The sequence below is a fragment of the Phaseolus vulgaris genome, chromosome 5, assembly GCF_051622355.1.
Source record: "Phaseolus vulgaris cultivar YP4 chromosome 5, ASM5162235v1, whole genome shotgun sequence".
Lineage (NCBI taxonomy): Eukaryota > Viridiplantae > Streptophyta > Magnoliopsida > Fabales > Fabaceae > Phaseolus > Phaseolus vulgaris.
The window spans coordinates 8,496,622-8,522,301 of NC_143502.1; the positions used below are offsets into that span (position 1 = coordinate 8,496,622).

The 25,680-nt window shown below is 34.4% G+C and overlaps 2 protein-coding genes across 2 annotated transcripts; both read right to left on the bottom strand.

Moving 5' to 3' along the window:
* Positions 1-5,604: 5,604 nt before the first annotated feature.
* On the bottom strand, positions 5,605-6,282 carry LOC150027463 (uncharacterized). The gene has a single exon (XM_090302857.1). It carries the CDS (start codon positions 6,280-6,282, stop codon positions 5,605-5,607), a length of 678 nt encoding a protein of 225 aa, XP_090158983.1.
* Positions 6,283-8,049: 1,767 nt separating this feature from the next.
* Positions 8,050-9,160, bottom strand: LOC137833920 (uncharacterized). The gene is made up of 2 exons (XM_068641988.2): positions 9,086-9,160; positions 8,050-8,940 (listed from the first exon to the last, which is right to left on the bottom strand). The coding sequence occupies exons 1-2, from the start codon at positions 9,158-9,160 to the stop codon at positions 8,050-8,052; spliced, it is 966 nt and encodes a 321-aa protein (XP_068498089.2).
* Positions 9,161-25,680: the final 16,520 nt, after the last annotated feature.

The window sequence follows — 25,680 nt, forward strand, 5'->3', positions numbered from 1 at the left end:
TTGGAAAAGTTCTATCCACAAATCCTCAACACACTTCAAGATTTCCACCTTTATTTTAATTTTACATTCCATCGAGTTCATGGATCTATTTATAGAACATAGAACACATCAGAAGCATATTCATGTTGTTTCCTTAAGCTAATTCACTCACAAAAGTATTACTAAAGGAGTGAGACTTTGGAGAGAAAAACTGCAAAATTTGCCAGCAATTCAATACTGAAATCAAGTCTGAAAATTACATAGTCCAGATGCCTATTTATACACAAAGGTAGCTTGAAAGCCAAGCTATTAATGCTAGCTTGCATGAAAAGCTAGGGTTATAAACCCTAACTTTTAGGCCAAGTCTCCTAACCCTAGGTTGGTGCACAAGCTTCTTCTAGAGTTATGGTAAGACATGTTGTTTGTTGCTTGTCATCCCATGTTTAGGTTTTAAAGCAAGCCCCCTCTATGCCTCGAACACAAAACCCTACTATAATCAACTCAAACTATAAAGCTTAAAATAGTTCAGCCCATAATACAAGGTTGTAAAAATTCAGGAATATCCTATACTACTTTGTACAAGGCTTAAAAGGATTATATTTATTCTTTTATGCTTCCTTTACTTCATTCCTCTTAGCCTAAATTGGTGGTGGCTGGATGAACCTCTATCAAGTAAGGTTGGATTTAAAATATGCATAGACCTTGTGTTGTATATATCTTATTGATGTCGAAAAAAGATGGAAAATGAAGAATGTGATGTGATTATAGAGCCATCAACACCATTACAATAAAATACAGACACCCGATTTCCTATGTATAATGATATGCTTGATGACTTGCATGGGTCCACATTGTTTTCAAAAATTGATCCAAAGATTAGTTATCAAAAAATTCAAATAAAAGGGGGTGATACATGGAAAACCGCTTTTAAGATCAAGTTTGGCCTATATGAGTGGTTGGTAATGCCTTTTGGCCTTACTAATCCATCCAACCATTTCATAAGGCTTATGAATCATGTTCTTAGGGATTATGTAGGAAAATTTGTAGTTGTTTACTTTGATAACATTTTAGTGCATAGTTGTAGTCATAATGAACATTCAGATAATTTGAAACAAATTTTATTAGTACTTAGAAATAACCATCTATTGTCAGTGTAGATAAGCACACCTTTTTCGTAAATAGTGTCATCTTTTTAGGTTCTGTAGTCAATAAAAATGGAGTTGATGTTGACCTTTAGAAAATCAAAGTCATCACCTCACTCCAAAAATGTGCAAAAATTTAAAAGCTTCCATGGTTTGGCAAGCATTTATAAAAATTTATTGCTAACTTCTTTTGTCTAGCTTCATTGCTCAATTAGTGAATAAGGATGTAATATTAAGGAAAAACATGAGCAAAGTTTTCAAAAGCTTAAGGCTCAATTCACCAATGCACTTGTTCTAGTTTGGTCTGACTTTTCCAGAACTTTTTGAGTTAGAATATAATGCATTAGGAGTTGGCACAAGTGTAATTTTTGTTGCAAGGAAGGCACCCTATTGCTAATTTTAGTAAAAATATTCATGGTGCCTCTCTCAAATACACCACTTAGGTCAAAGAGCTTTAAACTCTCGTAATGACCCTTTAAACTTAGGAACATTATCTAGTGTCCAAGGAGTTTATTACTTATAGTGACCATGAGCCACATAGATATTTGAAGGGACCATGGACCCAACCTTTTTGTATTAAACCCTGAACTTGTATTTGGATTTCTTTGTATTCTTTTGGGTTGGTTCTATATACATGCCGATTTGGTAAAAAAGCTCTAGGGATAAAGTCAATATGATTTTCAATGCCTTTTAGAGGGGTAAACTCTTAGGAGGATCTTAAAAAAATATCTCTTTATTCCTCTAACAAAGACTCCAAACATTTAGAACTATTAAAAGTGAAGAAGGGGAGGGAGAATATTTCAAACACTTATAAGGGTAGGGAATAAATAATTCCTGACGAGCCAACATTACCTTCTTCACTCCTCTTGGTGTGATGAAAAGACCCATTTTGACTTTACTATTTTTCTTCTCACTTTTCTTTTCATTTTCTCTTTTCTTTTTCATTTTTATTTGATCCTCATTAACTTCTTTAGGAGAGAGAGGTTTGGGTATGACCTTATGCCATTGGAAGTTGAAAGAGATTTTGTTGATAAAGACATCATGTTAGTTTTTTGATCATATTTCCAAGGCCTACCTAAAAGTACTTGTGTGGCTTCCATGGGCACAACATTACACAAAACCTCATCATCATAATTTCCAATGACAAATGTTATGAAGACTTGTTTGTTCAGAACTATTTCGCCCTCTTTCACTAAGTCATTGTAATTTATAGGGCTTTATATGAGAGATAGTGAGTAATCCAAGTTTCTCCATCACTCTTGTACTAGTCACACTTGCACAACTACCCTCATCTATGATCATGAAACATAATTGGTTGTTAATAAGGCAGTTGGTATGGAAAATATTTTCTCTTCGTGTTTTGTCAAAAGGTTTTTGAACTTGTCCCAACATCAGCCTTACCACCAACAAGTCAGCTTCACATGGTGCTTCTAACTCATCCTCACATAGGGAATTTGAAGAGGTGGGGGAGCTAACCTAGACAATTGAGAATTGTGATCACTCATGACTATCCCCCTCGTTTTATGACCATGACTCTCTTATTAGACCAATTAGAAGCAATATGCACAAAGCCTAATGCTTAAAACATTTTATTTAGGATGACTTGGAATTAGAGGACTTAGGAGTGGAACTAGAAAGTGTCTGTAGAATTCCTATTTTGTGGGGTGGGTTCTCTTGAAAAATTGGAAGGAAATTTTTTATTTTTAAATTTATTTTTATGAGTACTTTTCTTAAAAAATATTTTTTCAAAAGTTATGATTCAATCTTGATGGCTAGGTGAACTAATTTTTCTAAATAAGTGTAATCATATATTTTTTGTTTTAATGATATTTAAATGAAACATATCTTTTGAGATAATTATAAATTATTTTATGTACTCATATGCTTCAAAGATCAAAATTTTATCAATATTGGAAAGTTTTAAAAAATGTTGTACTAAAAGAGAAAATTTTGAAAAAACAAATATATAATTTATTACAAATTTAATCTGGTTTCAAAATTAAGTTTTGATAATTAAAACTCAGTTAAAGTCTGATTTACTTCAACATTTAAAATTTATACAAACTTAAAAAGTTTTTGAATACATGTTCCAAGTAAAGTTTCTAGTATAAAAGGTCTTTTAAATTAGGATTCTGAAATTAAATGTATATGATACTACCCATTTGATTTAAAGATGTACAAATATATAATGATTTTGGAGATTGACATTAGGAGATAAACACTCATGATGTGTAGCAATCTTCATATCAGAAGTTTCCTCTTAGAATGTCTAACACGAAAATAATAAAGAGCAATGTAAGATTTGTGCAAACATCAATTACATAAGATTCAAGTTCAACAATCAAATATTTACAAGTGAAGAAAGATTTCAAAGTCCAATGGATTGATATTAAATTGGTTAAGACGCACAATATATAATCATAGCAGAAGTTACCTTATAATGTCTCAAATCATATGTATTGGAGATTCATGAGTCAACGTACAAAAACACTCAAGTATAAAAATATTTTGTAGATCAACATCAACATAAAACTACTTAAGATACGAAATAAATATTCATAGCAGACATTTCCTTTTGAAGCGTCTAATGCCAAAGTGATGAAGTGCAAAACGAGATTTGTGTGTCTTTATGGATTGCTATTTACAAGCTTCAACAATCATCATTCCTAAAGATTATTAAAAGGACTAAAGCTGAAAAATAAAATTGAAATTAAAATTATAACACTCATAGTGTTCTAGAGACAATTATGAAAACACGTTAGCTGCAATTCAACCAAAGCCAAACTTATTCAATATTCCAACACCAATTCAGTTGCACCTCCACCAAATGCACCAGTGTAAGTTTCAATTTCAATTGTGGAAATTATCTAAACCAACTTCATTGCTTCGCACCAAACAATTAAAACAAAAGAATCAAGTTCGGTAAGAAAATTTCACTGAAACTGACTTTTTTTTTTTATCAACAAAGAATGGAATTAAAATTAGAGGAGATACAAAGGGGTATCTCAACCCTTTTACATAAAACACCCTCATAGAAACAAGAGGTTGAGCTGTTTGCAATAAAACGCTGCAAACGCTAGCACTAAAGCAACACCGTACCTCTAATAACGCTAGGAAAGCAAGAACACACAGAATCAACAACGTCAACAATCATCCCCACATGCCACAGCACCTCCTTCCTCCTCTCACACTACATAGCCTAGCATAAGTCGGAGATTTGTGTTTTTTGAGTAATGTCCACCAGCCAATCTCTTGTTTTTGCTATTCATCTGTATTGACTCGCCAGTATAGAATTGTGGCCAAAAGTGGCTTTCCAGTGTTGGCATTCCTCATTCTCCTCGCCACGCGACGAGTTACCCATACACGTTGCATAATTTCGGCGACCACCAACTCCACACAGATGGAGAACGCCGCTTCCTCGACCGGCGATCTTGTTGACCTTTGCATATCTTCGACGAGCACCGACTACGCACACATGGAAATCACCGTTTCGTCGACCGACGATCATGTAAACCTATGGAGAACGCCACTTTATCAACCGACGATCATGTTAACCTTTCCATACCTTCGGCGGCCACCGGCTACGCGCGCATAAAGATCGCCGTTACATCGACCGACGATCATGTTGACCTTTGCATAACTTTGACGACCACCGACTACGCACGCATGATGATCACCGTTTCATTGACTGACGATCATGTGACCTTGTATAACTTCGGCGACCACCGACTACACCCATATGGGGAGCGCCGCTTCATCGATTGGCGATCATGTAAACCTATGGAGAACTCCGCTTTATCAACCGACGATCATGTTAACCTTTCCATACCTTCGGTGACCACCGACTACGCGCGCATAAAGATCGCCGTTACATCGACCGGCGATCATGTTGACCTTTGCATAACAACTTTGACGACCACCGACTACGCACGCATGAAGATCACCGTTTCACCGACCGGCGATCATGTGACCTTGTATAACTTCGGCGACCACCGGCTACACCCATATGGGGAGCGCCGCTTCATCGATCGACGATCATGTTGACCTATGGAGACCACCGCTTTATCAACCGGCGATCATGTTGGCCTTTTGCATACCTTCGGCGACCACCGACTATGCACGCATAATCGGTGCCCGCTACTTTAAAGGCTGCATAGCAATTCTTGTCTTCTGCTTTCTCCCACTTCATCCATGCATTAACTTCTAGAAGCGCAAAAATCTCTCAGCTGAACCCCACAGTACACACATGGTGTTCGTGTCCAGATATATCAGCTCCTTTTCGTATACTATTACAGCCCAAGGAAATGCCCATCCATATCGGCTCCCAGCATGACCTACGATCTCCAAGAACTCCCTTTGCAACATTCCATCAAAATTGCTTGGTAGAGCAGAACTCAATGAGGCGCGAACACCTTATACCTTCTAAAGAACCTCCCTCACTTCCTTACTACGCCATACCTGTTCCAGCCCATGCTTGAACCACTCAGCGAACCAAGAGGAGGCACTGGTTCAGATACAAAAGCCAGTCCGAGAAGGCGTACGAGAAAGCTGATGTTTTGTGCTTTAGCCACAACCAGGACTGTAGCTGCGCGTTCTGGAAAATCTCATCGGAGTCAGGCACCCCTTGTCTAAAAGCCACTATGTTCCTGTGCTCCCAAATATAGCTAACAGCGGCCGCCCAAAAACCTAACCATACTTGATTCTGTTGACTGGACAAATGTGTTAGCTGGAAATTCATAAAGTGATTCATGAGATCTTTATTTTGGACACCTAGAATACCTATCCACCTATAACACTGAGACCACACTTGTTGAGCAAAACCGCATTCTAGAAAGAGGTGTTGAGAGGATTCCTCCGACAGGTTGCAAAGAACACAACGAGTTGATGTCACCTGCACACCTCTTCTCAACAAATTAACCCTATTAGGAATTCTATCGATGAGAATTCTCCAGGCTGTCGTAAGCACCTTGGGCATGGCTTTAGCTTGCCATAAGAGACTAAACACACCTTCTCTTGCAGTTGAGCATTGGTGATTATCCAACATAGAGTACGCTGACTTAACAGAGAACATACCCTTCTGGTCCCCCTTCCATATAAGCTGGTCGAGGGAATCCTTCCACACAACGCCCGTACTAAGTCTGGACAAGAGTTCTTCCTCCATATCCGTCTCCCATTGGAACCTACCCCTCCTCCAGTTTAGATTCCACTGCCAGGTAGTCTCTTCCCATGCTCCTACCTCCCCCACCCTTTTACCTTGATCAAGAGACAAAGAGAAGAGTCTAGGGTAAACCGATCTAAGACATTCGTTCCCAAGCCACACGTCCTCTCAGAATCTCACTCTGGCTCCATTACCTACTTTCCACCCAATGGCCTTTTGGAACCAACCGTCTTCGACACCCTCAGCGCAGATTTTAGTGAGATCCTTCCACCACCATGATTGGTACTTCGACCTCAGGTTCATATTTTTTGCTCCTGTACTGTATTTAGATGATATAATCTCTTTCCACTTACCTCCTTCGCTACTCATGAGCCTCCATCTCCATTTAGCCAGGAGGGCCACATTAAATTTCTTCATATCTTTCACCCCCAAGCCTCCTAGCTCTAGAGCCTTACACACATTATCCCAGCTTACTCAAGATATCGACTTAGTCTGCTTCCCCCACGCCCATAGGAACTTCCGCTGGATGCTATTGATTTTATTGTACACTGCTACAGGGGCTTTGAAAATGGAGAGATAGAACAGAGGAATGGCTGTGAACACTGATTTCAACAAACACCTTCGTCCTGCCATTGAAAGAAATCTCCCCTTCCAAGAACTAAGTTTGGCTTCAACCTTTTTAACTACCGGATCCCAGAATTGTATCTTCCTCGGGTTACCCCCCACCTCAATCCCCAGATATTGGAACGGAAGCTTCATCGTATTACAATTCAGAGTTTTAGCATACGTGCTCATGGCAAAACTGTCCACTTTAATACCGAATAACTTGGACTTATGAAATTTGACTTTCAGACCCGATGCGATCTCATAACACCGAAGGATAGCCTTAATTGTAAAAATGCTATCAAAGGAATCCTCACACAAAAAGAGTGTGTCATCTGCGAACTGTAGCAGACAACATTCGACATTATTTCTTCCCACCTTGAGCCCCCTAAGGACATTCGTTCTCAGTGCTTGTCTGACCAAACCTGTTAAACCTTCAGCAACCACCAAGAAGAGGAATGAAGCCATTGGGTCTCCCTGTCTCAATCCCCTAGAAGGTTTGAATTCCTCCGTAGGACTCCCATTAACCAACACAGATACTGACGATGACGCCAAGCATCCTTTAACCCATGAGATCCACTTATCATGGAAGCCTAGCCTGTGTAGCATATCGAACAAAAAACTCCATGTCACCGAGTCGTATGCCTTTTCAAAATCCACCTTGAAGCACACCCCGCTTTTGCCATTTCTCTTTATATCCTCAAGGATCTCATTGGCCATAACAACGCTGTCCAATAGACCTCTTCCACTAATAAAGGTTGACTGACAGTCATCAATGATAAACGACATAATATTCTTCATACGGCTTGACAAGACTTTAGTAATAATCTTGTATATTACACCAACAAGAGATATTGGTCTGAATTGATCGAGCGAGGACGGATCTCTTACTTTGGGGATGAGCGCAATAAAGGAGGCATTACAACCTTTCGGGAGAGAACCAGTAGTATGAAAAAGTTGCACTGCTGCCATAACATCCGCCTTAAGCACTTCCCAACAACTCTTAATGAAATTGAAGTTGAACCCGTCCGGGCCCGGGCTTTTTGAGCCTCCACATTCCCATACGGCATTCTTCACTTCTTCCTCAGTGAAGTTGACTACCATATTCCTGCTTACCTCCAAGGGCAACGACCTGAATTCCACCGAACCCAATTGTACACCAAAGTCCTACGTAGCCATGAATCTCTTCTCAAAGAGAGACTTTGCTTCCCTCCTTATAACTTCCGGTTCCTCACACCACTGAGAGTTCACCACAACTCCTTTGACCTCATTTTTTAACCTTCTCCATCCAATCGTAGAATGGAAGAAATTGGAGTTAGAGTCCCCATGCTTTAGCCAATTCACCCTTGCTTTTTGCCTATAAATGGAATCTAGCTTTCTATTAACCAACCCCAGTTGACTTAGCAGATCCAGCCTTCTCTGCCTTCCCTCGTCCTCTAGAGCATCAATGTCATCCTCCCCGTCTAAATTCTCAATTTCCATCTCAATACGTCTTTTTTCCGATTCCACACAACCAAAGACCCTTCTATTCCACTCTTTAAGATCAGCCTTTAAGAGTTTCAGCTTTTCTTTCAGAGCGGAAATGCAATTACCTTCCATCTGATATGATTCCCATTTACCCTTTACCATTGCAATGAACCCTGGTTCCTTCAGCCATACATCGAGGGTTCGAAAAGGTTTAGGCCCCCAATCTTTAACACATGATTTTAAGACTAGAGCGCAGTGATCCGAGACGACTCTCTGTTGCACATACTGTTTGGATGCCGGCCAAATTTGGAGCCACTCTTCAGAGACCAGAAATCTATCCAGTCTACTCTTTGCTGTGCCATTCGCTTTAAACCATGTATACCTTTTCCCTACACCAGGAATGTCCATCCAACCATTATTTTGAATAAAGTTGTTAAAACCTGCAATCTCCTTCCTTTGACTTGAATGGCCTCTAATCCCTTTCCTCTCCTCAGACCTCCTAACAGCATTGAAATCACCACATAGACACCAAGCCAAATTTTGATACGATTGCTTGAGAGTCGTTAATGCTTCCCACAAGAGAATTTTGTCCTGTAAATTACATGCTGCATAAACATTTACCACCACACAATGACATTTTGTTTTTGAAGATGATAGCCCGCTATAGCGATAAAGCCAGTCCCGATAACGTGGCTTCCATACTCAAAAGCTTCCTTATTCCACATAGTTAACATACTTCCTGCCCCATTAATCCCTTCATGATGGATCCATCCAATGTTACTACTCTTCCACAACAGAAAACATCTGGCATCTGAGAAAGAGGACGTTTTCGTTTCCTACAAACAGAGGAAAACAACCCCCTCCTTAGACACAAGGTGACTCAAATACCTTGCTTTTGTCCCCCCTCCCAACCCTCTAATATTGAGACTAATTATAATCATGATAACTCCTTCACACTTCCCACCCAAGAGACCTCTTTATCATCCTTATCCCTTTCCTCTAGCCGATCCAATTCTTCAACTAGATTCCCCTCGCCCCCTGGACACTCCAATCCGAGATTACGTCCCAACTCCCAGATTCGCACTGATTCCGCATCCTTGACGTCCAGTTTCAACCGATCGTTGCAATGATGAATGTTTGTACTCGATTCCGCCAAGGAACAATGGCTAAGCCTAGAAACAGGGTTTACCCCATGAAGGAGTGTTCCTACTCCCCCATTCGACCTCCACTTTGGTTGTGCATTCTGCGTTCCCATCCCTCCCGTAGACCTCAGTCTACGAAGTTCCAGTGATGACTTACAACCAACTTCTCCTTTAGACAAAGCGTCGTGTTCTGCACTTGATTCTACACCGTTGGTCCTCTTACACCACTTAACACTTCCGCTTGATTGGGGGTCTGAGCTCCCCGTAGATGAGTTCTCTCTCTCGCTACTACAGTGGACAGCTTGGCATGGGTTAATATCAGATTCATTCACCCGTGTTTGCAACTCTGCACAATGATTCCCCTCTTCCTTCGTACGATGTGAATTTGACGCAGCCATGGTAGCATGCCCTTCCTTCCCACTTCGACTAACCGTTTTTCCCCCGTTACTTCCTGACATTGGGCCCCTTAGCATTCCTTCTTTACTAACCATACCTCTCATTGTTGATTGGGCCTGACCTTGCTTCGGCCCATTTGTTGGGAAATTGCACCCATAGGCCCCTTCTACTAGGTTAGCCAGCGAGTCCTGGAATGCCTTGCATGCGTCGTTGACTTGGCTCACAGCAGCTAAAGCTGCTCCTCCTTCAGACCCTCCTTGCACACGTTTTGCCATTTTGGGGAAAAAGAACCCACCTTTAGACTGACACCCAATATCGCTGGCAGCCTTATTCTCTAAAAAATTTTGGTTCGATGGTATCGAGGTTTGGGTCAACCCCACCACCTCGGGGTCCTCATCCCGCCACGGACCACCGTCTTCGCACTCTTCCCCTTCATCGGACAACCTTTCAGCGTGGTATGTTTCCTCCACCACGGTATCCGAAGACGATATACTATCGGAAGATTCGTAGTGGTCTTCGTGACACAAACATTCTCCTCGTTCTCTACTAGATATCTCCTCTGTAATGACAACATTACAGACCTGCCCGTTGATCCTATACTCCTTCGCCATATCCACTTTGCATGCTTTACGTACTCTAACCTGCAAACGGGCGAACTCCAAATTTTCCCATTGTCTAGTAGACTCATCAATTTGTACCAGAGATGCTACTTCTCCAACCACCTTCTTGAAACACTGTTCACTCCACAAGGTTAAAGGGATCCCATAGCACCTTACCCAAACTATTTTATGCTCTGCGACATGAGATTCAGACCAGGATTTAATGTCATCGAAAAGGGAGACGAACCATTCTTTATTGAACTTAATGATATCCTCCAATCTATCACCGTCTTTGGGCGTTAGCAGCTCAAGGTTATCACCCATAACTCTTAGCTTGATTCTGCTCATACCCCCCTTGAAAAATTCTTCATTCAAAGTATCAAAGGACATAGAAGGGGACATCCATCCAACTGCACTCGAAGCCAACCACGCCGGTGTGTTAGGTATTATTTCAAAAGCAGGGCCCGTCCATCTACCTTTTGAGTGTTTACGCACAATCTCAGCATAGGATTGTTTAGGTTTTTGGATCTCCTCCTTTCGGACTGTTCTATATCCGCGCCAGACCTCCTTCTCCTCCTCCTTCATCTTACCCTTAGAGCTCCTTGCTCGCAAGGCAGCATGTCTAGATATGCTTGGTCTTCCTTTCTGAACTCCGACCTCTGCTCTCCTATATTTCGGGAAGTTAACGTGCAGTTTCAGGTGGCCAATATAAATCTGGTCCAATTTCTTTTCCAGTCTAGCCTCATTGGGGACTGGGTAAAATCTCACAAAGCCATATCTTCTTCCCCACCTATTCAGCCACCTAGAAAGGAACACCTCTTTCACTCTGGCCCATTTTCTGAAGATTCTATACATACCGTACTCTCCATGACTGTCAGGGAAGTTGGAGAAGAAAGAAGTTGTGGAAATCCCTTCCCCAGAGTTGTTCACCGACGATGCTATCTTGATATCCGCCTCTCTTCTCCAGGCTTCTTCCCTCTTCCCCCTCCACCTTGCTTCTTCTCCTCTACCACAATCTCTTTCCCCTCCACTGAAACTGACTTTTTTAGCTACTTGCATTGATTTTCTTCGAAAATCACCGCTCTAGTTGCGTAGCACATGCTTGAACAATTTCGAATAGAGAACAATTTTACCGGTTCATCTTAATCTCAATTTCACCGATCTCTTACGCCAGTTTTAGCAGTAAAACAAACTCTAGTCACGACTCTATCTTTTTTGGGCGAGGAATTTACAAACGCAACAGAGAAGGCACTGCAGCTTTAATTGGATTTCGCACTGAACAAATTCTTCGTCAATCCTCATAATCGCTTCTATATTCCGTTTTAAGTATCGCATTAAGAAAATCTAAGCAAAAGATGAACGCGCATCTCGATTTTCAAAATCGATTTCAAATTGCAAATAGAACATATTTTGCTATTTGCACCACTGAAATTGCTCGTTGCAACACGGAAATGTTTTGAAACTTTCTCAGAACTGATGTTTCACAAAATGATAATGTTAACCTAACTCTAAAGAAAATTGCTAATGATCTAATGGCCATTTAAAAACTCAAATATGAAAATAAAAAACACTTAAAAGTTCTAATCTGGATGAAAATAAAAAACACTGGAAAGGATCCTATGTGGAAAGCTTAAAAAATATTGTAATTCGGAAATTCAAAGCACACTAAATGAGTTATGATAAATTTAGACTAAACATGATTCTAGAATATATATATATATATATATATATATATAATTATAAAATTAAAATTACTTGATTATAAAAAAATAACCGAAAAATTTGAAGAAAAATAAAGAAAATTCAAAAGAACACATATAAATCTGAGTATTTGTAACTCAACTTCTTCAATGTTTTAATTGATTTCTTCTATGGAAGATGATGAAGTTGCGAAAGCATCAAGAAGTGTAGATTGAATTCAAATTTGGAAGAGGAAATGAAAATTATGAGGTAATTCTATTAAGGTCAAAACCTAGTTTCTAGAGTGAGGTTGACTCAACACTACTAGGAGTTACCTAGGAAAAAAAAAACAACTTTAGAGTGAACTTTAATAAGTAAAAGTGTCTCACAAATTTGACAAAATTTATTAATCTCATCAAGATTATTTTTCACATGCAGGACTTTTATTTATAGGAGAGGAAACTTGTAAGGCAAACTTCTCAAACCCTTACCCTAACCTTAACTTGTGGAGCAAGCTTTTTAAAAAGGTAGTTCGCAACCCAAGCTTTAAAGCAAGCTCAAACTTGACATCCAACTAGCTTGGTGTTAACACTCTCTCCTAGGATTTGCTTATTTACCTTAAATTTTTCATGGTCCAAATAATATTATACTCTACTTGGTCCAAAATACAAGGCCTAAAATAAATTCCTAAACCACCCTGTACAATTATTTACAAGGCTAAGAAGAAGGGAGATTCTTCAAGATTGATCATTTCTCTCCAATATGATTCCTTATCTTCAATCCAAAATGGTGGTGGTTGGATGGATATCATCAGTTCTTTCTTGAATCACCAATCATCTATCCTGAACTAGTCAGGATGTTATGGCAAAATGCAAGATTAGTACAAGGAAACGACATTGTCTCCATGGTGCTTGAAAAAGAAGTGATCATTAATCAGATTATCATCAGTGAGGCAATCAACTGTGAAAGGGTCTTAACTATTTTACCCTAAATGGGAAAAGGTTTATTATGGAAGTGGCACAGTAGAACAAAAGTTGTATGTTAAGAAATTCTCATAGAAACTAGTTGGTCAAAAGGTTTACTATAAGAAACACTACATCAAAGAAAAATCTGGAAATAGTTGTGTAACAAGAGCCTTCTTCAAAAACATAGTTCAAAAGGCCATGTAACTGATTATGGAAGGTTTTTTATTTACCATCTTTTTGGCATTCCTTTGAATCTTCCACACCTGCTATTCCTAAACCTTAATGAACTGTCTGCTTTGCTATCAATATATCTACAAGGAGTTCCTACAAGTTGGAATATTTAGAGCCTCCACACTTAGGTCCATTTGAGAACCTTAAACTCAGAAGACATTCTGAAAAAACTTTTCCATGATGTTTCTGAAAAGGAAAAGGAGAAGAGCATAATAGAAAGTCCATCAAATGTTATTTGTCCCTTTGCAAATGATTATGGATCATTAGACGATCCACCTACTATTGGGACCAAACCTGTTTTAAAGACTTGCTACAACTTTGCCCTAAAAAGAAGAGAACTTCTACTTCTCGGGAAATGATGAAGAGAAAGAAGTCAGAAGTATCCCTTGCATATAGCCAAAATCCATTAACTTAAAGGACATTGTGCTTGCCTCACTTAAAAAGAAAAGAAAAGTACATAGCAAAGTGTTTACTCTCCTAAAAGTAATCCTTTAGATGATCTACCCCTATCTTCTCATAAACACTCAACACCTACACATCAATCTCCCATCCAAACATCATTTCCCATAGCTAAACCGTTTATACCTCAACCAACATCTACCAAAACTAGGTCTAGACAATCCAAGTTTTCCCCTCCATTCACATGGCCCCTTTTCTCTATACCACACAATAGAGACTATCAACCCAAACCTCAAAATTGTTACTCATTCAAACTCGCTTCCCATACCTACTCATCTTATGAAACATAACATGCCAAACCTGGCCTCAACAAACATCTAAAATCTTTAAGTCACCCCGAGCCGACCTTAACCTACCTAAAGATGTTATTATCATACTAGACCCTCCTACATGGAAACACCCAATTTATCCTTCAAATCTTAATTGGCTACTTGGACCTATCCAACCTCACCCTACAACCTCTAGACTGATTAAGATTGGCAAGCCTGATAGTACTCTATGTCTTTGGCCAATAGACCAGATGATCAAATCACTCTCAACATATATAGATGATTTCTTTATAGATATTATGGATTTGTGCAAGATTGGTAACATCGAGATTTAGCCATTTGTGAATAATCATATGTTTATTATTCCTCCAACCATGAAAACATCTTTGGACAATGAGTTCAAGGTTCAACTAGACATGATTTGTCCTCGTCCTCTTGCTTTGAACTTTAGGATGCTTAAGAAGTCTGCTCTTTCTTCGCTCAAAAGAATTAAAGAAGTTCCTAATACAACCCCTATGGATTAAAGCTGTGAATTCAACAAGGAACAATGGTTCATTAAAACTCTGAATGAAGATGAATCCATTTCTATTTGGCAAGATAAATTAGCAAAGAACTCACTAAGTGCTTATTCATCTCATATTCTCGGTAAAGAAGTCTTTCATGCTTAGTATAATTGTCCCATAGTTAATTAGTTGTCATTTGTAAGGCCTTGTCGTACTTAGTCATCAGATGCTCTTATAATGATTTTTCTCCAAGAACCTAGTTTTACTTTCTAGAAATCGGAGAGGTGTAGAATACTCGTACTAGAAAGGTTGAGAATACTTGTACATGGAGAGGTGTAAAATACTTGAACCAGGAAAGATGGAGAATACTTGTACTCGGAGAGGTGTAAAATACTTGTACTTAGAAAGGGTGGAGAATACTTGTAGTTAGAGAGATGGGGACTACTTGTACTTGGAAAAGTGGAGAATACTTGTACCTAGAGAGGTGGAGAATACTTAATACTTGTAGAGACAAAGAATATTTATACTTGGAGAGACGAAGAATACTTGTACATGGAGAGGTGTAAAATAGTTGTACTTAGAAAGGTGGAGAAAACTTGTAGTTAGAGAGATGGCGACTACTTGTACCTAGAGAAGTGGAGAATACTTATACCTAGAGAGATGGAGAATACTTAATACTTGGAGAGACGAAGAATACTTATACTTGGAGAGATGGAGAATACTAGTACATGGAGAGGTGTAGAATACTTGTACTTGGAAAGAAAATGAATGCTTGTACCTGGAGAGATGGAGAATACCTGTACACGGAGAAGTGGATACTACCTGCAGGAGAGGTGGAGAATACGTGTACTTGGAGTGATAGAGAATACTTGAACTTGGAGAAGTGGAGAATACTTATACATGGAGAGGTATAAAATACTTGTACCTAGAGAAGTGGAGAATACTTGTACCTAGAGAGGCGGAGAATACTTGTATTTGAGAGGTGTAAAGTACTTGTACCTAGAGAGGTGGAGAATACTTGTACCTCGAGAGATGAAAAATACTTGTACCTAGAGAAGTGGAGAATAGTTGCACCTAGAGAGGTGAAAAATACTTGTACTTAGAGAGATGCATAATACTTATACTTTGAAAGGTGGAGAATACTTGTACCTGGAGAGATGAAGTATACTACTATCTAGAGAGATATAGAATACTTGTTCCTAGAGAGATGTTGAAACCAAAGTGTTTTAGGTTAGTGAATGTTCTTAAGTGGTTTGCTTAAGGGGATTGGACGTAACCCAAGTGGTCGGGTGAACAAGTATAAATCTATGCCTATTTTTCCTCTTTGCTTGTTAGACGTTGTTTTGTATTGTCTTTACATTCAAAATTTGATTTAGACTCCATTCAACCCCTCCTCTAGAGCCGAATCCATCTACTCATATGGATAAAGTTTTTACTTAAATGTTTCCTTTCTAATGTTTTTTTCAAGCTTTTCTTTGCATTTTTTGAGTTAATTTATCATATAGTTTAATATAAACTTTTGGTGACTTTTCTCGAATTCTATTTTAACTTTTTGAATTCTTGGTGGTTTTTTCATAAAATTTTCAAAATTTTAACGGTTTAAGTGCTTTAATATTTCCTTCCTCTTTCATAAGAACTTGGATATAATTAAAGGAATGCCTGATAAAAAGATTTATGCCCATACATTATAAGAAGGAAATGATGCTTCAACTTCAAAGTTTTAGGCAGGCAACAAAAGTGTGAAGGAGTTTTAAAGAATACAAATGATTTATCACCCATTAGATTGAGATTCTAAGAGTTTTGATGATAACAAAACACTATAAGATGTGTTGTATGTATAACCAAGCTTACTCATGTACAGAACCATTAGAAATCATATATCAAATTATCATGAGAGCTAAATAGAAGTTATGAACAACTAGAGACACATCAAACGATGTAACATATAACACACAAAGACAGTCTTCATAGCTGAAAACGTCAGAGAATGTCAAATAGACTTGTCTGGCTATGTGTTGAAATGGAATAGAAACTTGTCTTCACATAAAGCATATGAGGATGTCTACATAAGAACTCAATGAAGCAAAGATAAATACATAAGTGTTAGAAAGACATAACACTAAAGGTTAAGACGATGAAAGCTCCGAAATACGTCAAATGAAGATCAGGTCATACATGACAGACGATGATGCGTATTGGACAATAATTTCACAGGGAAGTTTCCATACTCAATAATTTATTACTTACATGATCAGATAATTATTAAATGCTTTCTAAACTTGTTTTGATATTGAGAATTCATTGAAAACAAATTAAATCAAAATGAACAAGTAAAACCAAGAAAAAAAGTGTTTTGCAAAATTGATTTGAAATACAAAACACAACTGATATTATGAAAATACACATGTTTTAATGTTTCAAGGAATAAATGTATTTCTTGAGTGATTAAAATCTGATTTGGAATACAACTATTTAACCTTTGATTGTATGGTAAAGTTTATGTACACTCAGTGCTTGAACGAAAAAGGTTTAGAAAAACAAGAGCATATGACTGATTATATATTAAATGGTTTTTCAAAAATATATTCAGAAGAATATAAACTAGATTAAATCTAATTGCCCCTTAAATGTTTTAATTTGAGTTAAACTGGAAACTTAATAATATATTTTGAATTAATATATGAGAATAGAAAGATGTAATAATTCGAAGATATTGTTTTTTAGTGATACACATGCTTTAATATAAATATTATATTGATTGTTGATATTCACGAAAGGTTTCTAAATGTGTTTTAGGAACATAAAGATGCGAACAAAGTTAATATCTAGAGTTTCCAAACTCAACGTCTGATTAAGGAAATCATGAAGTTGATGAATGAGATTAGTACAATTAAGCATTAAAGCATCATCCAATCATTTCTTAGAGGAAGTACACACAAAGAATTTATTCTGAAAGTAATCATGTAGAAAAGACGTGTTCAAAGCTCATATAAAAACATTTCAATCTCAACGTTTGATACAAGAATGGAAAAATATACAAAGGAATACGTATGATAATTCACATGCAAATAGATCAAGCACAATGTTCTATTTCATCTAATTAAGGGAACTATTTGAAAGAACGAGCATGTGATAACAAAATGAGAACATGATTCAAACTTTTCCAAATATATCTCAACAGCCACAAGTATAGAAGGAATGCAAAATGTATTGATGCAAATGTTAGATTATAATGACCTGCAAATATTAACAAAGCTAAAGTTTCCTTATCAATCGTCTACTACATTCATGGAGAAACAACATGACATAGATAATTAAAGATTCAGACACTCAAAGACATGAAATATATGATCAAAGAAAAAGTTACCATATTCAACATCTGATGAGAAGATGATGAACAATGCATCACAACGAAGGATATGATAAAGATACTCAAGATTATAACATTGAAGTATCAATGTTCACATTTGGAAAAAGAAAGAAACAATTCAGAATATATCTAAAGTCCAAGATGCAGAAGATTAAATAAGATTAATGAGCTTCCAAATTGATTGTTTAATGTCTATGTGAACAAGGGAAGAAATCAAAGCTTCAACGATCATAATTTGAACACTTGTCAACACCACGAATATACAACACAATCAAAATTTGTAGTGTGAATAATCTTACTGTGATTGTATTTCATACTTGCTATTTAGAGCACTTATACATTGGGGAGTGAGTCATACATTGTAAATTCTGTTGATCAAGAGTGATCAAGTCCTTTGAAGAATCCATATCCTATGTGTTTGATGTTGTACTTGGAGGGATCTGGGTAGAATAGAATGTGATTCACTCCTTTGTTGAATCTAAAACTGATGTGATTTTTAGTCTTAGGATTTTTTGAAAAGGTTGAAAACTGTTTTAGTTTGGTTGACTTAACTGCCAAACCAAACAATCGATTGTTTCGTGGTTTCAACCGATTGTTTCTTTGACAATCCTAATAGAATTCTGTTTTGGTTGTTGAATGTGCTTTAAATTATTTCCAACTAAATACGCTCCTTTATTAATTGCTTTGACCTATCTTTGGAAAATATAAATAGTTTGTTTATGTTTTCAAACTAGGAAGAGAAAAAAATTTGAGTTTTTCAGTTGTGAAAAAGTTGATTTCAAGATTTGAACATTCACATCAAGGGTTCTCAAAGAGAGTGGAATAAGATTTCAATTGTATTGATTTTGTTTTGTTCTATAAACAAGTGCAATCCCTTCTTGACCTTCTGTATTTCTGGTGTTGTGTTGCCAAGGAGTGTTGTGTGCTCTTGAGGTGGTCAAGATCAATACTCTTGGTGTGTGTTTTGCCAAAGTGGGTGTGTTTCTTGAAGGGTTCAAGGTCACTACTTTGGTGGTTTGTGGATTGTAATCTGGTTTGATTACTTAGTGGATTACCCAATAGTTTTCTGGGGACTGGATGTAGCTCTTGGCTTAAGAGTGAACCAGTAAAAATCGTTGGTGTATCTCTCTCTTACACTAAACTCATTTAAATTCTGTTTTTAAACTTTTCTGGTATAAACAACTGATTGTTTCGAATAAACAACCGATTGTTTTTCTGTTGCTTTGCTGATTTAGTGCTTATGTTCTTGGATAACCTTATTTCTGTTCTGGATTCACACAAAGAATTTGTTAAACATTGAAAAAGTTTTCGAAAACCCCTCTTAAACAATTTACTTCCCCTCTCGTTTAAGGCCATATATTCTAACAAATTTTTCACTGTGTGAAGATAACCCTATACACTTTCATTGTTGCTCTCAGTTTGAGAGTGTTTCTCACTTGTTGAGAGGTCTTTGTCTCGTGGGCAGATTAAAATTGATTATTTGGAGAGATGTAAAATACTTGTACCTGGAGAGGTGGAGAAGACTTGTACCTGGAGAGGTGGAGAATACCTGTACTGGGAGATGTGGAGAATACTATACCTTGAGAGGTGGATAATACTTCTACCTAGAGAGGTGAAGAATACTTGTGTACCTGAAGAGGTGTAGAATAGTTATGTTAGTAAAGGCTCTTAAGTGGGTTGCTTGAGAGGATTGGACGTAACTCAAGTCTTGGGTGAACCATAATGAACTTTGTGTGTACTTCTCTCTCTATCTTTTATCTTTTGATATTATATTTGCTTTGACAGCTTTTTTCAGGTACTCATATTAAGTTCAAGTTTTATTCACCACTCTCCACCTTCTAGAGCTAATTGTACCTTCAAGAGTATTATAAGGAGATAAAAATACTCTTTGTAATGAGCAAGCTAAATGAAGACTTAGATCCAACCATGACAAAATTTGTAAAAGGTCTATATTAAGAAATTCAAGATGTGGTGAAATGATCCTTATAGATCTTTTGAGGAACTAGTCCAAAAAGCTTAAAATGAGAAGTTCCTACAAAAATAACTCTTCATATTCCACATGAAGGATAAGAAAGAAAAGTCACACCAAATAAAAATATAATAAAACTTGTTATTCTTCTTCTTCTTCCATAACACTTCTCATTCTTCTTCATCTGAACCCAATTTTCAAGAAAAGACAACAAAAATTTATTAAAATTATTACTAATAAATTAAAAATAATTTTAATAATAATAAATTATTATTATTAAAACTATTAGTAATATTATTCATCTTTTTAATTTGCACTAATCTGGATCTGTAGAATATACTTAAGGGTGTTGATATGTAAAATATACCTACGAATTTATATCCGTGAATAATATTAAAGATATTATTAGTAATAATAATAGTATTAACATAAAAATAATATTAATAATAATATTAATATTTATAAATAATACTATTAATAGATTAATAGTACTAATAATAATAATAAAATTTTCATAATATTGACTAAATTATTAATAATATTAATAAAAATATTAATAATAATATTAATATTTAATAATATTAATAATAATAATAATAATATTATTATTTACAAATATACATCCATATATAGATAATACTTACTAATCTATATATAAGTAGATAATAATAATATTAATATTTTTAATAGAATTAATTACAATATTAATAATATTGATATTTTTAATAGTATTAATTACAATATTAATAATATTGATATTTTTAATAGTATTAATTACAATATTAATAACATGTATATTTTTAATAGTATTAATTACAATATTAATAACATTAATATTTTTAATAGTATTAATTACAATATTAATAACATTAATATTTTTAATAGTATTAATTACAATATTTATAACATTAATATTTTTAATAATATTAATTACAATATTAATATTTTTAATAGTATTAAATACAATATTAATAATATTAATATTTGTAATAGTATTAATTACAATATTAAGAATATTAATATTTTTAATAGTATTAATTACAATATTAATAATTTTAATATTATTATTACTTTTATTATTATTATTATTAATATTATTATTCTTAATTATTGTGTAATATTTCATAAATATGGATATGTGGATAGTAGTCCATATACCACGAATAAATTTCGTTAGTAATAATGTAATAGTGAATTTATTTATGGATATATTCGTGGATAAGGATTCGTATTGGTGGATAATCTTAAATTTATTTATAATGAATAGAATATTAATTGAAAAATTAACTTTTTTTTATTTCAATTAAATATTATACTACTCTTATAAACAAATTAATATAAGAAATAATTAAAAGTAGTAATAAAAATGTCAATTTTTTCTTTGCAACTTAAATAAATATTTCTGTAAAACCAAACAATTTAAATCATTTATCAGAATTGATTATTTTCGTTAATAATTATTCCTTAAAGTGAAAAACATAAGTATATTCCAAGTGGTAGTGTATATCAAGCTGGTTAATGAGGCAATATTGAGGATATAGAAAATAACTTTTCAAATACTCATATATTTATGCTGTTACTTAATATTAAATCCTCATATTCAAAAATATTATTGGCTATTATAATAATTATTTAAATTTTATATTTAAGGTAATTTTAAATTAATTGACTATATACGAATTTTATACATTAGTAGAATACAATATTCTCTTACATTTTATATAATCATAAACTATAATCAATTAATTTAAAAAACATTAAATGAAGTTTAAAATTATTTTCATAAATTAACGAGGATATAACTGAAAATCTTAATTAATATGTATTTCATAAAATTAACTTATAAATTAGTTTCTAGATGATAAATGTAAACTTAATTTTGAAGTTTCAAACTGATAAATTAATCTAGTGTATTACAAATATTTAATAGAATTAATATATAAATGTAAACTTATATAATATGATAAAAATAATAGAAGTTTATTATACATGTAAAAGTTGTATTTTTTTATAAAAATAATATTATGTAATTATGATTTGGGATATTTAAAAAATAAATAAATAAATTTAACTTAGTTAATATAATAATTAATTATTTTTATCTCTAATTTAATTTGTATTTAATAAGTTTTTTTTAGAGTTGATATAAATTTTTGTAATAAAATATTATTTACTTCGATTAATAATGTTAACTCTTTTTAAATTTGAACTAATAAAAAATACTTTAAATATACAAAAGCTTGAAAAATCAGTTTCGTTGCCCTTTCATTTAATACACGTGATCCACATTAATTGTAAACTTTTTTTTGTATATAGAAATTTAAATGAAATTATAACCATCCATCTCTATATTTAATGAGGATTCCTCATCAATTGCAAATTCACAAAAACTCTCCACTTGGGATTATCGCTATCAAAGCTATGGCAAAACAAGTTCATGTCTTTATTCTGTTCACCATTCTCTTCTTTGCTCGTAAGTCTGTCTTTTATTCTGTTCATCATTCTCTTCTCCGCTTGCATACATTTTTTAAGAATTTGCATCACAATTTTTGAGCAAATAAAACTTACTTTTGGTATGATTTTGCAATTGTAGAAGAAATATCAGCACAGGCTGCAACTGGAGAATGTGTGCCCAAAACTGAAACATTCTTAACTGGGTGCACCCAAGATTCAACTTGTGTTCGAACGTGCCAACTATCTCATTATGATACTGGTAAATGCATAACGTCCAACTTTCATTGTATTTGCTTTAAAGAATGCCACAAGATGGAGGGTGTTCACAGGGATTAAGAGAAGGAATCACAAAAAGGCATGGAGAGATGCTATAGGGTTTAGATTGAATCGATAAAGTTTATTTGTGATAATATATATCAATGTTTATCTATTCATAATGAATCATTCAATTTATTCCCACATCTTTGATCATTTTAATCTTTAATTTTTACTCAAGTGCTATTTTTTAATTTTTATATTACAAATTATAGGTTTTAGTTATGATTTTAATGTTTACAAATTATGATAAATTTGATTTTATTCCCTAATTTTTTTAAAAAAATGATATTTTCGTAATATTAGAGACTAAATAATATTTTAAAGTTTTTTTTAGTTTCTTAACTTGATGTTTAAAGTCTAAAGTTTTATTTAGTTCAAGTTTGTGGGAGTATTTTTTCCGTTTAAGTGATAAACTGATATTTTTGTTGTTATTGAAGAATATGTTTGTATTGTTAGGTGTGGGTTCAATCGTTTTTAGTGTCTCATTATAATGTGAATTTCATTGTTTTAATATATATATATATATATATATATATATAATATTTGCTTTGAGTTTATCTCATCTTTTCTTTCTTTCATTTGTACTTGAAACCCAAATTTAGCTTTTCTTACTTTTAACTTATATGAGTCTAGAAGTGAATTACATCTCTGGATCTTAGTACTTTAACTTTCGATTGAGGATTCTTTAATGAAGCTATAAGGTGTTTTCTATCATCTTATCAACATTTTATAAGAGTACAACCTCTCCTCTTGTGGCTTAGAGGAGTGCTCTTAGTTTGGGCAACATTCTAGCATCATATAACCTCTCCTTTATGTCTTCTTCTTCTAGACGGAATTCTTTTTATAGACTTGAATAAGGTAACTATTAGGCGATCATTTATATTTGTTGAGCCTTTTTAGCGTCTATGTATGTCCATAATGTATTTGGCAAGCTTTAACATAATTGTCTTATTTCATGTAGCCTCAATCTTTGCTCATTTTTTCACAATGTCCTTGATAGTTGACAACACTTACATCCCTAGATAGTATAACTTTTTCGATAAATTCATAATTGGGGTGCACTCTATACAGGACAAGAGTTGAATATTTTTGTGTTAGGAAGTTAACGAAAAAAATAACTTTAACTCACATCTTAAGAGATCTTTGATATTTAATTTTGAACGAATCTCTTTAGTAGACAGACATTCCTTGGAAAAATAGGTTAAACACATCGATATTTATTTTAGGTGCGAGGTTTGCTTAATCTATGTGTATCGTGTGATGTTTGATGTGTGTTTCATGTGTAGTGCGTCTTATTAGAATTTGAGAAAAGATTGCACTGTGTTGTGTTGTCGGTTAGACGAAACACTTGCGTCTTATATGATTTATTATTTTTATAGCTCTACTTTCTTATATATGAAGTATGATCATGTTTTATACTTAAGTTATTTTGAAGAACTAAATAAGATCTTGCAATATTGAACTTTTTCCTTGACACTAACTAATAATACGTACCAAATGTGATCGTCTTTATCGGTTCATGATATGCTAAGATAATTATGGTTGATATAGTTATAATAAATAAATTATTAATAATTAACAAAATTATTTTATATTCTATTATATTTTTAACTTATCCAAACAATTTTTTATTTCTAATTGAATTCTCTTCGTTTCATTCTCTCTCTCTTCTTTCTTCTTTTTAAAGTTTTTTAGCATCCAAAATCTACAAAAGAATGTTCATTTAGTATCGGTTAAAAGTTGATGCTAACAAATAAAAGTTAATGTTAATTAATCAATAGCATCTGATTTACATAAAATGTAGCATATTCTAAAGCCATGTTAATTCATTAAATTTGACTTTTGAGGTTCCACTCTAAATAATATCGGTTAAGCCGATGCTAATTTATCACTAATCTTAAATTAATTTTCTAATTAAAGAAATTTAGTCTCGATCAAGCCAACACTAATGTTTTTTTAATTTTAAAATATATCTAAATTAGCATTGGTTAAGTGGACACTAAATGAGATCTACTTTTAATATTAATTTAATTTATCACTGTGTGGTTGACTCTAATGACAATGACTTAAAAAAAAATCTTGTATAACATGTCCATTATAATCATCGACAAAAATAAAACATAGAAACAAAACACTAGACACAAAATTATCATGAATCAGAAGAGTTTCATGAAGAAATGAGGGTGAATTTTTTTATTTAATACAAAGAATGGAAAAATATACAGAGGAATACGTATGATAATTCACATTCAAATAGACCAAGCACAATGTTCTATTTCATCTAATTAAGGAAACTATTTGAAAGAACGAGCATGTGATAACAAAATGAGAACATATTCAAACTTTTCCAAATATATCTAAACAACCACAAGTATAGAAGGAATGCAAAATGTATTGATGCAAATATTAGATTATAATGACGTGCAAATATTAACAAAGCTAAAGTTTCCTTATCAATCGTCTACTACATTCATGGAGAAACAACATGACATAGATAATTGAAGATTCAGACACTCAAAGACGTGAAATATATGATCAGAGCAAAAGTTACCATATTCAACATCTGATGAGAAGATGATGAACAATGCATCACAACGAAGGATATGATAAAGATACTCAAGATTATAACATTGAAGTATCAATGTTCACATTTGGAAAAAGAAAGAAACAATTCAGAATATATCTAAAGTCCAAGTTGCAAAAGATTAAATAAGATTATTGAGCTTCCAAATTGATTGTTTAATGTCTATGTGAACAAGGGAAGAAATCAAAGCTTCCAAGGTCATAATTTGAACACTTGTCAACACCACGAATATACAACACAATCAAAATTTGTAGTGTGAATAATCTTACTGTGATTGTATTTCATACTTGCTATTTAGAGCACTTATACATTGGGGAGTGAGTCATACATTGTAAATTCTCTTAATCAAGAGTGATCAAGTGCTTTGAAGAATCCATATCCTATGTGTTTGA

Bases quoted from the DNA above. Each gene is read 5' to 3' on its own strand.
- LOC150027463 (XM_090302857.1), bottom strand. From the start codon at position 6,282: ATGGAGGAAGAACTCTTGTCCAGACTTAGTACGGGCGTTGTGTGGAAG.
- LOC137833920 (XM_068641988.2), bottom strand. From the start codon at position 9,160: ATGCCAGATGTTTTCTGTTGTGGAAGAGTAGTAACATTGGATGGATCC. The intron at 8,941-9,085 runs GTATGTTAACTA...TGTAATTTACAG, and splicing joins AGGGATTAATGGGGCAGGAA to GACAAAATTCTCTTGTGGGA.